The sequence below is a fragment of the Pseudopodoces humilis genome, chromosome 10, assembly GCF_049639895.1.
Source record: "Pseudopodoces humilis isolate 2021_Gansu_Grassland_sample_001 chromosome 10, ASM4963989v1, whole genome shotgun sequence".
Taxonomy (NCBI): domain Eukaryota; kingdom Metazoa; phylum Chordata; class Aves; order Passeriformes; family Paridae; genus Pseudopodoces; species Pseudopodoces humilis.
In genome coordinates, this window is record NC_142209.1 from 2,811,802 (window position 1) to 2,830,015 (window position 18,214).

At 47.0% G+C, this 18,214-nt stretch overlaps 1 protein-coding gene across 3 annotated transcripts in view; it reads right to left on the minus strand.

The window, feature by feature from the left end:
* Window positions 1–18,214, minus strand: part of XPR1 (xenotropic and polytropic retrovirus receptor 1) — a 109,769-nt gene that overhangs the window by 7,592 nt on the left and 83,963 nt on the right. For all 3 annotated transcript variants that reach the window (XR_015773335.1, XM_014257574.2, XM_005528693.3), the window contains exons 10-13: window positions 15,749–15,914; window positions 13,854–14,045; window positions 1,986–2,152; window positions 1,580–1,719 (exon numbers count right to left, since the gene is read on the minus strand). Coding sequence is in view for 2 of the 3 variants with exons in the window: in XM_014257574.2 (XP_014113049.1) it covers window positions 1,580–1,719; window positions 1,986–2,152; window positions 13,854–14,045; window positions 15,749–15,914 (665 nt within the window). In the remaining variant the exon portion in view is untranslated. The remainder of the gene's footprint in view (window positions 1–1,579; window positions 1,720–1,985; window positions 2,153–13,853; window positions 14,046–15,748; window positions 15,915–18,214) is intronic.

The window sequence follows — 18,214 nt, forward strand, 5'->3', positions numbered from 1 at the left end:
GTGCGGAAAGGAAAGGTGCGGAAAGGAAAGGAAAGGTGCGGAAAGGAAAGGTGCGGAAAGGAAAGGTGCGGAAAGGAAAGGTGCGGAAAGGAAAGGTGCGGAAAGGAAAGGAAAGGTGCGGAAAGGAAAGGTGCGGAAAGGAAAGGTGCGGAAAGGAAAGGTGCGGAAAGGAAAGGTGCGGAAAGGAAAGGTGCGGAAAGGTGCGGAAAGGTGCGGAAAGGTGCGGAAAGGTGCGGAAAGGTGCGGAAAGGTGCGGAAAGGTGCGGAAAGGAAAGGAAAGGAAAGGAAAGGAAAGGAAAGGAAAGGAAAGGAAAGGAAAGGAAAGGAAAGGAAAGGAAAGGAAAGGAAAGGAAAGGAAAGGAAAGGAAAGGAAAGGAAAGGAAAGGAAAGGAAAGGAAAGGAAAGGAAAGGAAAGGAAAGGAAAGGAAAGGAAAGGAAAGGAAAGGAAAGGAAAGGAAAGGAAAGGAAAGGAAAGGAAAGGAAAGGAAAGGAAAGGAAAGGAAAGGAAAGGAAAGGAAAGGAAAGGAAAGGAAAGGAAAGGAAAGGAAAGGAAAGGAAAGGAAAGGAAAGGAAAGGAAAGGAAAGGAAAGGAAAGGAAAGGAAAGGAAAGGAAAGGAAAGGAGAGAAAAAGAAGCGAAAGGAAAGGGGAGTAAACAAAAGGAAAGGAAAGGAAAGGAAAGGAAAACAAAGGAAAGGAAAGGAAAGAAAGGAAAGGAAAGGAAAGGAAAGGAAAGGAAAGGAAAGGAAAGGAAAGGAAAGGAAAGGAAAGGAAAGGAAAGGAAAGGAAAGGAAAGGAAAGGAAAGGAAAGGAAAGGAAAGGAAAGGAAAGGAAGAGAAAAAGGGGGAATTACCAACTGAGCTCCCCTTTTACAGACATTTCCCACATTTGGCAAAGTACTGGGATGTGCACCTGGAGAAACATCCAGTGGCTAACAGCAGCACCTGCTGCAACATCTTTCCTCTGGAGAAGCTTCCAGGCTTATTCCTTATCCTAATGCTGACAGTCCTGATATGGACAGCATGGAGGTACCAAGCATTACAAGCCAAAGGCCACCTCCAGTATCTACATGAGTGAGGGTCAGCTTCAAGTTCTTCCCAGGAAGCTGTGGGAGTGGGTTTCCAGCTACAGTCAAGGTGTTTAAAGGTCATGGAACCTTGCAGGATCCAAATCAATGACACAGAATACAAATTAGCATTTGGAAAAAAGCAGCAGAGGTTTGAAAATTGGAAACTTGAGGATCAAGTGAAGTTTCAACTGGAAATTTCAAGGAGAAATTGGGTAACCAAATTATTAAGTTTGGTAAACCAAACCCCTCGAGATTATGTCATGGTTCAGAAGGAACTGCAAACCCAGTGTGAAGGACTCAGCTCCACAGTGTGGCAGAGCCCCCTATCCTTTTCTTCACTCAGCACCTTGTCTGGATTAAATATTCCTGTTAATCCTGGTCTCCTTGAAATAAAAACCAATATATTCCATGTCCAAGCATCCAGGCGCTTCCCCACACCATGCTGACATCACAGAACAAAAAATGTGAATATAAATCCAAGAGAAACGAGCTGCTCAGCCCAGCAGCCTTACCGGAACACCTCAAGTGGGGCAAACACAGTAGAAATGATGTCCGCAGCGTAGGGAAAGATTTGCATGGAAGTGAGGGAGATCTGGATGGTCCACGCAAAACGCAGGATGACATCTTCTACAATGGCACAATAGTAGTATGCCTGAGGAGCAACAAGAACAAAACAGCTCAACAAACACCTTTCTGCACAGAAAAGACCTCATCAGGTCTTCAGGAAGCTGCAAAATCTGCTACTCAAGCAAAACGAACAGAAATGATCTCTTGGGGAAAAAAAAAAAATCAGCTCTACTGCTGGATAATCTCAGCATTGAAATGCTCCAGTGGCCAACTGCAACTGGCTCTAAACTCAGCAAGTTTGGTTAAAATGTTACAAGGCTGTCCTAAGGGAAGAGCAGGCTGCGTACGCACTTTCTGTGGGTAGACAATTCCTTCTCGGAGAAAGGTATTTTCACCAGCATTTTTGTCAAAGAGACCCCAGTCCATCTTCAGGTCCCAAATGAGGGTATAGCAAGAGCTGATGAAACAGAAGATAATCCACAGGTAGAAGAACACTTGGGTGTCACTGTGGTTTTTAGCTGGAAAAGAGAAGAACAAGATACTTCTGTAGAACTGAGAGCACAGCCCTTCTTAAAACAGCTACAAGCTGCCTCATTTGAGCAGTGCAAATCACCTCTTCTATCCAAGTTCTGGGAAAATACACCAGATACTAATCTGAGCCAAACCAAAAGCCTTAGCAGGACCTGCTTTATATTGTTATTCAAATTCCACTTTCATCTCGTTCAGCTTTCAGCACTTGGGATTGAAATTTATGTTAATATTTGGAACAGGCTCCCAGGGAAGTGGTCACAGTCCCAAGCCTGCCAAAGTTCAGGAAGTGTTTGGGAAACACCCTGAGACATGAGGTGGGATTCTTGGGGATGGTCCTGTGCAGGGCCAGGAGCTGGACTCAAGGATCCTCGTGGGTTCCAACTCAGGATATTCCATGGTTTTTATGTTCTTGGATTTATGGCAGAGCTGCCGTTCTGGCTCTGAACAGCAGGTGGAGGCTGAGGGCCACAAATCGCAAAGGACACCGGCTTGTACAAAGGATGCAGCGGAGAGGCAGAGCTCAGCTAGGAGGGCTTGGTAAGAAAATATTTGAGTTTGTATTAACATCAGCAACTGTGAATTAGTGCACTAAAAGCCTGAAGAGCGTGGCCAGTACAGGAATTACCACCAGCCATTTCAGAGCTTGTGGTGGCAAGGGAAAAGGCAGCAATGCATTAAAATGGACAAATTCTAAAGCAGGAAATTCTAAAAATTCTAAAGTATGGAGTTTTAAATACCCATACAGAGCTTCTCTTGGGAAACAGGAGACTGTGGGCCCACGACCTGCTCAGCTGGGGACCCGTTTTTCCAACAAAGTTGTTTCCCACTCCCCCCTGAAAAGGTTTCATTGCTCTCAATTTGGCTACAATTCCCTGCATCAGCTGGCTGGGGAAAACCAAGCAGAGCTGGTAATTCTGTTTGCTTTTGAAAAGCTGGCTCAAAAAATTAATGTAAATAGAACATGTTATGATGCTTCAGAAAGCTGACACATTTTGCACCTGGCTGCTAGCAGGAATCTCTCCTTTCTGTGCAGCCTCAGCAATTGCTCATTCACCGATTCCCTCAAACAAAGCAAATAACATTTCCAGTACAAAAAAAGATGTTTTCAGCCCAAGCCCAACACCATGCTGCATGACAGCACCTTTTCCTATCTATGTGGCTTTAAAACAACAGAATCCTGCAGCTGATCAGCCAGGGAGCAACAGGGCAATTTGCCTTCTCCTTCCCTCTGTATTTCCAGCAATTAGGATCTAAACGTAATGCGGCAATCCGATAAAATTAATGGAGGTGAAAATGAGAGCACATTCCTCCCATTATGCCTTTCAGGCTTGCTGGACATGATGTGCAGGATATAGGTCAAACCCACACTGCTCCTTCCCCTCTCAAAACACCCCCTCACCCAAAGCAAACCTCTGAATGCCACTTATGCAGCAAAGCCTGTTTTACACTGTCGGTGCAGGAAAAGGGCAGGGGATCGCTGCAGCTCCCAGGTCTGAGCAGTTTCCCTGCTTTGGGGCAAGGCTGGAAGCTTTTGAGCACACCCCACACACTCAGCTTGGCCAAGACACGAGTCTAGCATCACATTCCTGGTTCCTGCAGAGCCGTGACGTCAGCCGGGAGCAGCGCTCGCGTCCTGCGGATGCCCAGGTACCTCAAACGCCGCCGCTGCCTGGAAACAGCCTCTCCCAGGCTATTTTTAACTGCAGCTGCCCACAGAAAGGGACACAGGTGAGGATTTTGGAGCTTAGCAATGAGGGCTGCACTGCCAGGTTTCATTCCTCCCTGCCCTCAGCTTCTCTAAAGCCTCCACAACATTATTTCAGGAGGAAAAGGCAGATGCTGACATTCGGTGACTCATGAGACACTAAGCTTGTTCTTTCCAGCATTATTTTTAGCTCATTAGATCTCCATGTTTAGTTCCCATTACCAGACCCTAAAGGATAATTCAGAGGCAGTTCATAGGTTGTATGGGCTTTCAAAGTACCTAAAATGCTCCAAAAACACACTGTGAGGCTGCAGTGCTTCCTCTCACCTTAGGCTTGAAAATTACATCACGCTGCTTTGGGTTGGGTTATTTATTTTTTTTCCCCCCCGCTTAAGGACAAAATTCAAACAAACTGAATCTTATTCCACACCTTCATGGAGCATCCATAGAGAAGTCAATGCAGCCAGCACCATCCATCACATCCCTGGCCTGAGCCATGCCCTGCAGGAGCAGGTAGAAGAGCAGGGAAGTATTGCTGGGCAGCTCTTTTGGAGTTCTGTGGTCATGGAGGGGGCTGGTCTGGCCCCTGACTGTCATCTCCAAGCACACAAGGGGCAAACAAAACTCTATCCTAAGTTGGCAATTGTAGAGGAAGGGGATTTCAAAGGTTCTCGCTGCTTAAACCTAAATCCCAGAATGGCTCAGGTTGGAAGGGACAGTGGGTCAGCCTGGTCCAACCTCTCTGCTCAAGCAGGGTCATCCCAGAGCACATGGCACAGGTTCTTGTGAGCAATTACAGAAAGGAGAATTGGGAAGGAAAAGGCCCAAGTGAGAAGTCTAATCTCACCAATCACAAAAGGATGTGCTTGCTTTCAGTGAAGTTACCCTGGGCTCACTTCCCCTCTCCCTGCCTCTGTCTTTGCAGCAGCTTTCTCAGTGGCACCTGGGCTCACACTGCTGGCCCCTTGCTCCTGCTCCCTTTCTCACCAAGCAGCTCTGCAATGCATTCAGCTCCTGAAAGAATTCATTAAAAACCCAAATCACTCCCTGGTAAAATGCCCTAATCAGAACCAGCCTATTGTCTTCAGTCTTGGCCTCCGAGTCCTTCCTTTAATCACTTATCCTCCTTCTCCTCCTGCCTGCAGTTCTGTTTGATACCTCCCTTCCTTCTGTCCTCATTGGTATTCAGCTGGTGTGCAGAAATATGTTACTGCTCCAGGCAAGCAATTATAGCTGGGTCTCTGCTGGCTGGTCCAGGCAGCCCTCTTCACTGCTGCTCAGGGGGAGAGAAAATCAAGGCATTCATATTCTGCCCAGAGGCTCCATCAACTCCTGGCCTGCCGGTTTTCCAGGAGCAATACAGAGCTCTGCATATTTATGATGATGTCAGGGTCTATTTAAGCAGGAACTGTTTCATCCTGTGTGTTTTTTCTTTGTTTAATGAGCTGCTAGAAAACACCAAAAACCATGAGAGAGGGAGAGAGTCTCTGGATGAGAGCAGCACTCTGGACACCTGGCAGATCACAACCTCTCCAGGAAGGAAAAGAGAGGATGTTTTCAATACCCCATGGCACCAGTGCCATCCCCCCAAGAGAGGCACGAAGGACCTTCCTACTCCATGCTGCAAAGGGCACCGCTACGGAGCATCTTCCTGAGCACTGTTATTCAAAGCAGCACGTGCAGGACAAAACAGCACCAGCACAAAACCTCTGGAGCTGCAGGTGCAGCTCTAAGCCTGAGGATGGGCCGATTTCAGTGCTCACATTGCCATGTCTGCAGCTTGGAGGTGTGCAGTTATGTCAGAGGCTACCTGAGTCCGCAATGCCCGGCTGCTCCCACCTGCCACAAAGCCTGTGTTTGCAGCCTTCACCACAGAATTTCCATTAGCATCCTCAGTTTACCCTATAACATGCAATTCCAGCAGATCCTCTGCACAAATACACCTCAAATTGCTCCAGAAGGTCAACTAGATAAATAATGGATGGCTTCCACCTTTGAACTGAAGCTGTGAATAGCCACAGTCCCCGAAAACAACCAAAGGCACTTGCAGCAGCAGAATTTGCCGCCTGCAAAAACTGCTGATAGGCAATATCCTGGCTCCCCAAAGCAGCCCCAGGGGCCACAGTGTCTGACTGGCATTCTGAGGGAACACTGCTCTGCAGAAATTACATCCCCTTCGAAGCACAGGCAAGAGAAAAGGTTGCTTTCCATCAAAGAGAGACAGCGAGTGCTCTCCCGAACGCTGTTAATATTGACTTTACCTCCAAAGAATACTATCTGTTTACCCTGCTGAATTATTCTGGGGAATGTAAACACCATATAGTATTCAACACAGCAAAAATCAATGCCATGTATTATTGAAGGGCTGGATAAGAGCACAATGGCCCTCGATAAGCATTCCTGGCGTGTTACCCGCCCTGGGTTGTGCTGATGGGGAGCGCTCTGATAAAAGCTGGAGGAAGCAGGAGGTTATCAGGGAACACAGCCAGGTAAGCCCTGCTACACAAAACACTGACTGCCAACCAACCCTCGGTCCAAGCTCACCAAACCCAGCCTCAGCCACAGATTTAAGCAGAAGCAAAGCACAAATGTACTTAGCATGCAAGGCAAGCGCAGCTCTGAGCAGGCCTAGGGATGGTGTGTGCCCATTAACTCCATCCCAGCACACCAAAGAGCAGGGTGACAGCCAGAAGTGACTTATCTACATAAGAACTGCCATCAGAGTGACATCCCCAAGCATTTGTCTAACACCTCAGTGCTCGAAGCACAGCGTTACCTCTCCCCTCAGTAATTAGATATCTTAATGAGCGGGTAACGCTGCCTTTCTGCCCAGCCAGCATGTCCTGCTGTTTAGCACTGATCAATGGCAGAGCCAGGACATGACAGGGGACTTCATGCAGTTAAAAGGCAAAAATAACCCACAGGAGCACACGCAGGACTCGCTGCTGTGCGCTGATGGGCTCTGCCAAACACCTTCCCTTGGATTGTGCAAACCTCTGCAATCGCCTCCGGGCACGATTTAAGCAAAGCAGCAGCAAAGAACGGTCAAGAGGCAACATTTCTGATCTTCTTCTAGCCAAGAGTCTACATTTGTAGAGTAGGGAAATCCCAAAATCATGTTTGCATTAAAAACCCTCTGCAGGTCTGCGTTGGTTTGTGTCTAATTTCAAGACACGGCAGCAAACTCCTGGCTTGTACCTCACAAAATGACAAATGTGATTTAACTGCAAGCAGGAGGAAGAGTATCAGTAGTGGATGAGATTTGGGCTGGTTCATTTTTGGTGCCTCCTGTAGCTTTTGAGAAGTGTTCTTAGGGAAAGTTTAATCGCTGCCTTGAGGAGGATGGGGTTTCCAATCAAAGCCAGAAGTCTCACTAGTAAGAATATCTGGATTCACGTTCAGAAATTAATAACATGGTAATCAGGGCCTTTGATGGACAGTTTGGGGATGGGGACACAAGGTCATCTGCTACCTCTATCATGCTTTGACATCCAACAGCAGATTCTTTCAAAATTTACTTCTTTTAAAAGCAAAAGAGAAAAATTGTTAGATGATTGCATCTCCTACATTTCTGCACCACCACAGACTCCAGGCTTGTGTGTATCTGACAGGAAAATTGCTTGTAATGCAGCCACTTGCTTTTCTTAAAATGCTCCATTAAAAAAAAGGTCAGGCTTTCCCCCCCTCTTAAGTGAATTTAAGTATCAGTAGGTCACCCTTTTTACTAACACCTTATTCATTAGCATTCCCATTTCCCCAGCCACCAAGGCACAATAAGTGACACAATGGTCCACTTCCCAAATCCCAGCTGTTAATCCCCATTTCCTCTGGGGTGCTGAGGTCACCACCGATGTCCCACCTGACATTTGCAGACCTACAAAGCACAGCAAGACTTCCCAGTGGGATTTGATGGCCCGTTTGTGCACAGGGAGTTGCCGAAATCCCTGGGAATTCCCATTCCCAGGTTGCCCACCGAGCAGGGGTTGCTGTCTCTGCTCTCCTGCCCTGCTCGCTTACCGGCACCTCCGGCCAGGCTGCTCCTGCCGCAGCATTCCCGGGATACTGGGATGGGTGGCAGCGAGCAGCTGAGCTCACGGGGAACCAGGAAGAATCAGGAGGAACCAGGAGGAACCAGGGGGCCACGTCAAAGCCGTGAGGAGGTCAGAGGCCAGGATAAGAAATGTTTGCCCACGGCAGTGCCTCCCAATTCCTCACTAATGACACTGCTGCCGCTCTGATGGAAAGGATCAGAAAGACTGCCTAATGAACACAACTCATTACTGGAGGCCTCCTGGGCATGGGATGACAGGGTTTCAGACAAAAATTCATCCTAGCTCACAGCAATGTGACAGACGGTGCATGTTTTGGCTCTGAACATCCATCCTGGTGGAGTTGCCAGTGTGCTGTGCTAAGGGAAGGCATGTGAAAACGGCAAGTATTAAGAAAGAAGCCAGTTAATCCCATTACAAAGTTTGTTTTACTTCAAGAGGTCAATCCAAGCACTCTATAAGGCTCTTGTGACACCTAAATCAAATGCTGACAGCTCTTTCAGCGCTGAGGAAGAGGGGGAGAAACGGGAGCTCTTGTACCAACACAGAAGTGAGGGAACAGGATCTCACAAATGCTACCTGCTTCATTCTTTTGTGATCTTTTTTTTCAAGTTTTGTGCTTACAAGAATTCTACATGTTCACTTATTTTGCCCTGCCCCACCCCTAAAAATGGAATTATCTACCTCAGTTGGGGGACTGTACACTGTTGCAGTGATTTAATTTTAGTCCCAGCTCTCACATCACCTCCTTGCCTCCTGCTGTAAGCATGTAGGATCACAGTGCTTTATTGTCCTCACTCCACGGGGAGCTGCAAGCTGCAGCCTCTAACACAGGAATGACAACAAGTGACACAACCCACCAGCCACAGAGCTCAGGTGCAGCCAGGTACCTCCTGCAGCCCCCAGGGGCACAGCTGGATGTCACCCCAGCCTGTGCCCCATCCTGCTGAGCATCACCATCCCTCCCCTGGAGGGCAGAGCCGTGGGAGAGCCAGGGATCTCTTCCAGGCTGATGTGGTGTCACCGCTGGGAACGCCCCCAGGTGCCCTAATTAATGGGGAGTGAGCAGCAGGTACAGACCTGGGAACTTTCCACTGCATTTCCCAAAAGCAGCACATTTTCCCATTCATCTTCCTCTGGTCAGGCCTGGTTGAACCTCTCTGTTAATAAGGGATGGTCCAACACCTTCCTGCAAAAGCCATTAATCGCAGGATGGCTCTGGCCGTGACACTCCACATCTCTATTCCTTGGCCCTTTTCTCTTGGGGCTGCCTTGAAAAATCATAAATCAGGCATTACTGCAGAGGAGCCTGTTTCTGAAGTGATGGGGAGAGCACAGACAGGAGCACTGCTCTTCAGAGACAGCCCTATTTAGTTAACTTCTGTATTTTTAATTACTGCCAATTTCCTGGGCTGTTTAATGAGAAAGTGCACGGTAGTTCCATTACCTTAGACCAACCTAGGGCTCTCCAGGGCACCCCAAGCCAATGACAACTGCTGTTCAGCTGCCTCATTTGGAGTACCTGGAAAAATGGTGGGAGCAGGATGGAAGAGGAGATGCTTACTCAAGTTTCCAGGCCACATGGATTAACTCTGGAATAATTCAGAGGTTAACAAATAGCAGGATACTACTAAGACCACAAGGATTTCAATGAATTAGGTGTGTGAATCAAACTGACAATGTCCATAAACCATCCTGCCTTTCAGTTAAAGGATAAAATCCCACACAGCCAACAGCAAGCTAAACAAAAAACGGTCACGCTGAACCAGCAAATCCCACAAAACAAGAAAATTATGAAAGAGAGGCACTCAAGAAGCTTAGTTCTTCAAGCACAGAAGCCAAATCTTTATTTTGGTATTTCCAATGACATTATGTGAACAAGCTGCATCCAGGTGAGAGAAAACTCTCAGCAGCAAAACCACGATGTCTCATCTTAAAAGGAATAAAGTTGGAGAATAAATCATGACTAAAGCTTCAAGAATGAGCTGCACTCCTTGAGTAGTACAACACAACTGTTTCTTAGAAGAGCTGAACACCTAAATAGAATAACCCTATCCTACACAGCCTGAGTCAGGTCCTGAGTGAGGAGTGAAACCAAAGCTGGCTCTTCCAGATATGTCAGTATCTGACATATTGCCTTCTTTAATGCAAGCACCATTTACACAAGAAGGGATGTCTGTGGGTTTCCCTCTCTCGGATGCCCTCGGTTCAAGGAGCTTCTGGACCTGCTGGAGTGAGTCCAGAAGAGGCCATGAAGATGCTCAGAGGGATGAAGCACCTCTGTTATGGGGACAGATTGAGAGAGCTGGGAGTGTTCAGCCTGGAGAGGTGACCAGATGGCTCTGGTGAAACCTTAGAGCCCCTTCCAGTGCCTAAAGGGGCTCAAAGAGAGCTGGAGAGGGACTTTGGACAAGGGTCTGGAGTGACAGGACAAAGGGGAACAGCTACAAACTGACAGAGGTCAGGGTTAGATTAGATTTTATGATGAAATTCTTCCCTGTGAGGGTGGGAACAGGTTGTCCAGAGAAGCTGTGGAACACATCCCTGGAAGTGTTCAAGGCCAGATTGGACAGGGCTTGGAACTCCACGATCTTTAAGGTCCCTTCCAAGCCAAACCACTCTATGATTCTATAAATGCTGTGATAAGCTGGACCAAAGTGGGAGCTGCTTTACTGGGACACTTGTCAAGCACAGCACATCTGCTTTTGGCAGAGTGAAAACACAGCAGAAAGCAGTTGCGTGTCAAAACAACGCCGCACTCGGGGTGAATATTCCGCCACAGGCTCAGCCTTAATCATCTGCTTCCCCAGCAGCACGTAGGTTCTGTAGGGATTAAATAAGGCAATGGAATACTCTGTTGGCTGGCTCTGAGGAAAGCTACTCAGCACTGGCAGGGAATTTAATGCCAGCACTGAGCTCCTTATTGCAAAGCAAGGGTGGGAAAGAAGGGGACAGAACGGGCAGGGACCGTGGCACCCCGCTTGCCAGGTAGCTTCGAGTTACAGCCGTGCCTCATTTGCCTGAGCAAACACACCCCACAGCATTTTATTTACAGAACACGGCCTTTGCTTCCCATTCCTTTGGGAGAGATAAAAATACTGAGAATTCCTCCTCTGGGAACTCAGCAACAGTTGTCCCCGTGTTGTTGCTGTCGTCCCTGAAATGTGGCTGTGCCTGTAAGCTGTGCTGGAGTCTGCACTCATCTACGCCACCGCTGCTTGCTCCTGTATTATGTTCTGGGGTAGCTCCCCTCCCGTTTGCTTCACTAATCCTAATGATACCTGAATATCAAGATGATAGCTTGGAGTTACCCCTGTAAAGCTGGTCTGGTCCCAAATCAACAGCATTGCAAATTTCAGAGCAAAAACCCGACAGAATTCACTTTGCTATCTTAGCGGTCTGACATCCAAACTGTAATTAGCAGAGCAAATTGCACCCTGCATCTAAATCCTAGGGAAGGAAAGTAAAGAAATGGCTTCTCTGAGGGAATAAAGAATCTGAATTATGCACTGCCTGAGCAATATGAATTATTAAACAGGGATATTTTGGGGAAACAGATACTTGTCAGGAGCCCACATGGTGCTACTGGGGGGGATCCTTCACTAGAGGAGGTTTGGAGCAGTGAATACCTCACAAGACTAGAACAGAAACATCACTTAAACATAATAAGGTGGCAATTGTACATTTGTTTAGTTGGGAGTTGTTTTCCAGCAGCAAGCACAGGACTACAAATTATCCAGTGCTCTAATGAAGGGAGGAAGATGAGACTTCTCAGAGGGCTGTGATGTCCCCAGGCCTCCCAAGTGGAGAACAGACTCTGGTGTCCATTACCTGACCTCCCAAGGAAAGGCCAGGGATTACGCTCTTCTGGCAGCCAAAAGCTGTCATTCCAGAGGTGTAAGTCATAGGTTTGCAAGCACAGGTATGGAAGACTGTTTAAATAAGACTGATATCACAGCAATTAATAGGTTTGTTACTGAAATTTAGAGCAGGTCTGAGGAGCAAGGATCTTCACCAGTTTGACGCCTGGTTTGGGGCAGCACTTTCTTCAGAACACACAGCTCGCCCAAACAGATGTTTAGGAGGTAAGAGAGGGGTGTTTGCTATCCTTGGACAGACACAGAGGTGTGGGCGAGCAGCACATCTATTTTCAACAGTAGCATCATAACAACTTGATGACAGACCATCTGATTCCAGGTTCCAAACCAACTGGCAATCTGTGTAAAGCACTTTGATAAAATTGGCTTCTTAACAGGTACAGCACACCAGAAAGCGTGTTTATGGCAGGATGGGAACATGAGGGGACGTGCCCAGGGCTTTAGGCAGCCCTCTGAAAAGCCCAGCACGGTGACATTTACAAATCTGCGCTAATGTTTAATTTCCAAAGGCCACAAAGCTTCCAAAACTTTTTCTGTACTACACCAACAACTACTTGCTGCTGACAAAACTGGGCAGTCTCAAAAGCAGGGACGTCTCACAGCAACTGGAACAAGGCTCATAAACACCTCATTACAGCCCACTCCCTGCCAGACTGGGAAAGGGGACACCAGTTATGTGTGGCAGCGACCAGAACCGGGGTGGCAACACTGGCGCGGATGAAAATCTTCAAGGGCGGTGGAAAGAGGTCAAACACTTCATCTGGACATTTTGACAGAGGCTGGTTTTCCTCTTGGTTCCAACCCTAGCCCAACTGAAGGCTCTGGCAATGTGTTCCCCACCCCAGAGGGAGGCAGAAGCATTAGTCAGCTTCCCCGGAGCAGCTCTGGCTCCAGAAGATGCAAGCAGTGACTCCGGAGCCAGGCAATCTGTCCGTGCCTCATCCCAGGCTCTGGCAGTGGTGACTAACTGGACTGCAGGGCTGCAGAATGTCACTGAGCAAACAAGCTAAAACATGAACGAGCTTCAGGGACACGGCAGCAGGGAGGAGATGCTCCCAAAAGATGCTCCCACACCAGCTCTGGATACAGAGCCCAAATCCCAGCTTGCAGCCAGTTTGGGCCACTGCTCCTCCCTGCATTAAAGTGCAAGGCCTGACAAACATCGTCGCTGTGACTCTGGGCCCAGCTATGTAAAACAGACATTTCTTGGCCACAGGAAGGTTTCTAACAACCCTGCCACCCCTCCAGCATGTTAACTAGGATCATGCCTTCAACACTTCTCCCTGCCTCACCACACGAATATTCCAGGCTAAGCAATTGTCCGCGACTGTGTGTGGTTGCTAATTCCTGGATATATAGAGGGGAGATATTCTCAAATGAAAGAATACAGCTTTTAGGGCTTCAGGACAATGAAAGGCAGGGTGACTGCCTGAAGTGCAGAAACTAAAAGCTTTTTCCTTCAGAACAAGAGCAGAATCGAGTAATTGTCGTTTCCAGGGAGATGAGGAACTTCAGGGATCAGAGCTCAATCTGCAGTTAAATGGATTGGAAACAACTCCTTACCAGCTGCAGAAAAAACATGGATAGAACCACACAGGAAAATCAGAGAGAGCATTTTTTTCCTGGCACTGTGCACATGCCTTCACATTTAGGAATGATGGACCGATTATTTAGATGATCCAGGTTAAATATTCATGAATGTTAAGGCAGAAGTACTTGCTGTGCTATCCCTTTCCTCATATATCTCACTCCCATTCACCTCCCTTCACAGCAAAACCTGACAGGTATTTCAGCTTTCAAAAGAGAAACCTAAAAATTCCCTCCCCTGCTCCCTAAGTGCAATTCTAAGCAGACCAGGGATGTGGAAAACACCTAAAATAAGATCTTAAAACGCTCTTTACAAGCTGGGCAGGCCCCTGTCTTTCCCCTGAGATGTTTCACAGGTGCCAAAACACAAGAAGCTCGCGCTTCAATAGGATGCCTGAGATTCTGAGCTTCTCTTGTGTCAAAAATCAAACCCCAGGAGCCACAAAGGATTCTCCAAAATCCCCAATACCTTTGTGAGTGCTGTAGAGGGCTGCAAATGTCACCACGAAGAAGGTGGTGGAATATTTTCCAGCGTTAACCAGATGAAAGGCCCGTTTGTTATCGCGGTAACGGCGCAGGCACTGGATGAATCGCAACCAAGCAGGGATGCACTGGACAACTGCTCTCACTCCGTAGGAGTAGCTGTTACAAATCTGATTATCTGCAAGAAAAACAGGAGTTGAAGCTGTTAAGGCAAAGAGTTAGGAAGTTTAAGAACTACTGTTGTCTTGCTGTCTGAAATATCACTTAATGGCAGCGATTCCCCATCAGCAGCTGGTACTGAGGCACACAAACAGCAAGGAGCCCAAAGTATCCTGAAGCTCAATATTCCATCTGGGAGGTGTTCAGGTGACATGACATCAGTAACACATTAACAGACATAACAAGACAGATCACCATCTAACTCCCTCAGTCCTGCCAGTATAACTAACATGCAAGATTACAAATAATCTATTTTTAAATGTGCTCAGTGCTGTTGGCGGTACTGTGAATAATCAAATTAAGGATGAAGTTACAAAAGGCCCTCGACACTGGGTTTTTGTGCATAAATGGGAGAGCACTTAGAAACTCTACAGGAGAGCTCTAAAAGGCTACTTTGCCCAAGATGTCCTTGACCCGTTGTCCTTGTGCATTGTAATAGGAAAAAACTTACTTCAGGATGGGACCGGGTTTGGCATTTTTTGCTTTGTTTTCCAAAAAGCAAAGCCAAGGGATAGTCTGGCTTCAAAAACTGGGATGAGACGCAACCCCACCACAATGCCATTGCGTCCCCTCCTCCGTGTTTGAAAGCCTTCTTTTTATTAAAGCAATGACCAGGAAACCCTCAGCTTTTCCTGGAACTCTCCAAGAATTCCATATTCTTTTGCTGTCTCACTCAGCACATCTAAACCAAACACCCTGCTGCCTAACATTCATTTGTTTCTTATTCACACTAAGGGAGACACATTATTAGCTGATATTTATCCCAAAACACCGTGCTACCATTTCTCTTCTCAGATTTTAAGAGGACAAATTGTTATGCACACAGTTGCTTTATGTATTTTAATTTTATTTTTAATAAGTAAATATTTAGCTGCTCGCAATGCTGTCTTTTAAAATGAAGGGGAAGATCAGACAGATTGGAGGAACAAAGTGAACACTGATGCTTATTGAAGCATACAGCAAATTCTCTCAGCAAGTGTCAAAACCATCAGACAATATGATTTGCCAGCAGTCACTGCTTGAAATGGAAAATCAACAGCCCCATCCGTGAGGAGACAGGTACTGGTTTGCCACAGGGAAGGCCAAAGTCAAAATTCACATTCCAGCTCTGTTCCTTCTGGCTAGAAGAGAAGACAGAGCATGGACAAGCCTGGCAGAGCAGCATCAACTCAAATCAAATAAGAGGTGGCACTAAGGAGCTTCTCCATCCTCTCTTGCTTCAGGGTACTGCGATGGAGCCCGTAAGAGCCAGGCTACAGCACAGAGAGCTGTGCTTAACAAGCTCAGGGCTCTCATGATGAGCAACAGGAAGAGGCTAAAGGCAAACACATGGTTAAACTACTGTGAAATAAAACAACAATGCCAGGAAAATGGATTTCTCTTTCCAATCAGGAGCGCTGTGCCTAAATTCTTTGATGGATATGCACATTGGGCCAAATGACTGGATTAGGAAATGAATGCTGACGTGAAATTCCATTTCTCTGGATGGAAGTAAGAAAGGGGAGAATCTCTCTAATGCCACGCTTATAAGAAATGCCAATTATTTTCATTTCCTGTACTATTAATAGCCCTCTTTAAAACAGACAATTAGGAAGTTGCCTGGCTCAGATGTTTTTCAGGTCATTTCAGCCACATTCCCAGGGCTCATCAGCATTACTCTACCTGTATCTGCCAGAAGTCCAGCATTGTCCTCCCACTGAACCTCAAAGCTGTAGAAGCAGATCATGTATTCCAAATCCATAAGTATCACGACCAGGCTGTTGAGCTGATCAGCCAGCCAGAAATCTGCGAAGCCCACCTTGTGGAAGGGAGCAGTGAATACTCGAAACTGTCAGGAAAAACAAAGCAGGAATAATTCATGGCTGTGTCAAAGGCATCCAAATGCAGTGGCAGGACATCACAGACCTGAACAAATATGGAAATAACAGAAAGGCTTGAAGATTTATTGATGACCTTTTGCTCCTGCTGATAAAAAAAGGATAACTGTTTCCTCACTTTCAGTACAAAGAACATTCTTGCTTTTCTCCTCCTGTATGCATCTATTCCTGTGGCCCCCCAGCCTTTTGTTTTTTACTGGCAGAACAGCCCGGTCTCCTCCAACCAAGCTCTTAGCCAGAAACTCCCAGTTAAGAGCTCTACACAGCTCCATTTCTCTCACTGCCCCTCACTTTGATCAGCATTTTCTTTCAGGCACCTACATCGTGCCTATTGACATTTTCCACACTTACCTTCCCCTTCACATTTAATGTCAGTTGGATTTAGACCCTCAGCACAGCCATTAGTGTGGCCATGCCTTGGTTTACTTAACTCATGAGCTGTTCTTTGGTGTTAGCAGTTGTGACAGTGAGGATCGTTACTGGCTCTGCCGATGCCTCCAGAAGGGAAAGGGTTAAAGGAAGGGCAGAGGAAATCCTATTGACTGTCAGTGGGACTCCCCCTCAATCCCAGTCCACTTTCCCTCTGAGCCTGAGCAGCAGTTTTGCTCCTTCCAAAGCAGACAGTTTTCTGCTCCATTACCTTTGATTACCCCTCTCCCTACCCGGTTAGTTACAGTTACTAATGGCCAATTTCTCACAGAGACGGCACCAGCGCCATCCGGTCATTCTGGGATTTATGAACCTTTAAATTAATGAAAGCACAGGCTAACACTGATCTTTTATACTGCTCTCCTTATTAACCTGAAGGGTGCACGGCTCCAGAAGCCCAGGAAAGGACTGACACATCCCCATCAGCCTCTAACGCAGATTTAAAGCTCTGCTCCTGAAATTTCAAAGCCAAACAGGAGATCAAGAGTTAGTGGCATAAAGCAGATATTGATCTTGACCCAGAAAGCTCTGTGCTCATGTTGGATGGCACCTATTCCCAAGGGTCAAACAAGGCCAGCCTTTAGGGAGGACTGTCTTCAAAGGCACCCAGCTGCAGAACAGCTTCTGCAGAGCTCAGACCACACCAGCCTTCCCTTGCAAAAGCTCTTTCCTCCCTTTTCCTAACACTCCCTGATATTATCTTTATCTGTTTCATCGTAGACCATTGTTTTGTCCATGAACAAAGACTAGCTAAGCAAATGAAATGTGAAAATAGCTTTACAGACAGCTCTCCCTGAAAAAAAAAAAAGAAAACAAGAAATAATATTCTTGTTATTTAATTTAGGGAGAGGTACTTCAGCACTGCCAGGTAACAGCTTTTAAGAGAGTAGAAATTTTCCACCTACAGGTTACATCTGAGGAGGAATCAGATAGATCCAGGACATATCTGGCACTGGCATCTGAGTCAACCCTCCTCCAGAACCTGAGCTGCCATTGAACCATCCCAATGCCAGATGTGCCAGGCGCTGTGGCTTCTGCCTGCTGCCCAGGCACAGCTGGAGCTGCAGCCCCAATTCCAGGGGCTGCTGACACTGGAGGCACCACAGACACCTCCTCACTTCCCAAAAGTGCCTGCAACATCCTCCAGATAAGGATAAAGTCATAAAATCCCAGAAGCTGGAGCTGCACCTCACTTTCAGTAACCAGTTGCGATTCTCTATCAACAATTCCACAGCCTGAGCACAGACTTCCTGGTGCTGACTCCTGCACTTTTAGTTCGTGCTGAGATGCCAGATATCTGAGCTGAGCTGAACACTTCCTAGCTTTTCACCTCTCACAGACAGGCTCCCTGCTCTCCTGTGACCATTCAGCTCCTGCAGAGAGCGTGGGCACGGGGACATTCCCTGCACTCCCCAACCCACACAGGGCACTCAAGGGCTTCTCATCTGGCACAAAGAATGCTCACCTAAGCACACAGGCAAGGAAGAAGAGCCTGGCAGGGGAAGTAAGATTTTACTACAGGCTAAATAACTTTTTTCACTCAGAGGAAGATCAATTCTGATGTCAGTCGCCAGCCCTCAGGGATTAGCACAAGGGATCCCACCCTCAACAAGCAGTTGATGTTGATTACAGAGGGAGGCAGGAAGCCTCCTAAATCCATGGAAATGATACTACACACTCAAGCATGCCCCTGATTTGGTTCCAGAAAAATTGAAAGTGCCAGTAATGCTCTGCTCCACCTGATATGTCAGATTTCGTCTTGTCTGGAAAGGAAACATATGAAGAAAAACGCTCACCAAACATAATTTTGTGTGAGCAGCAC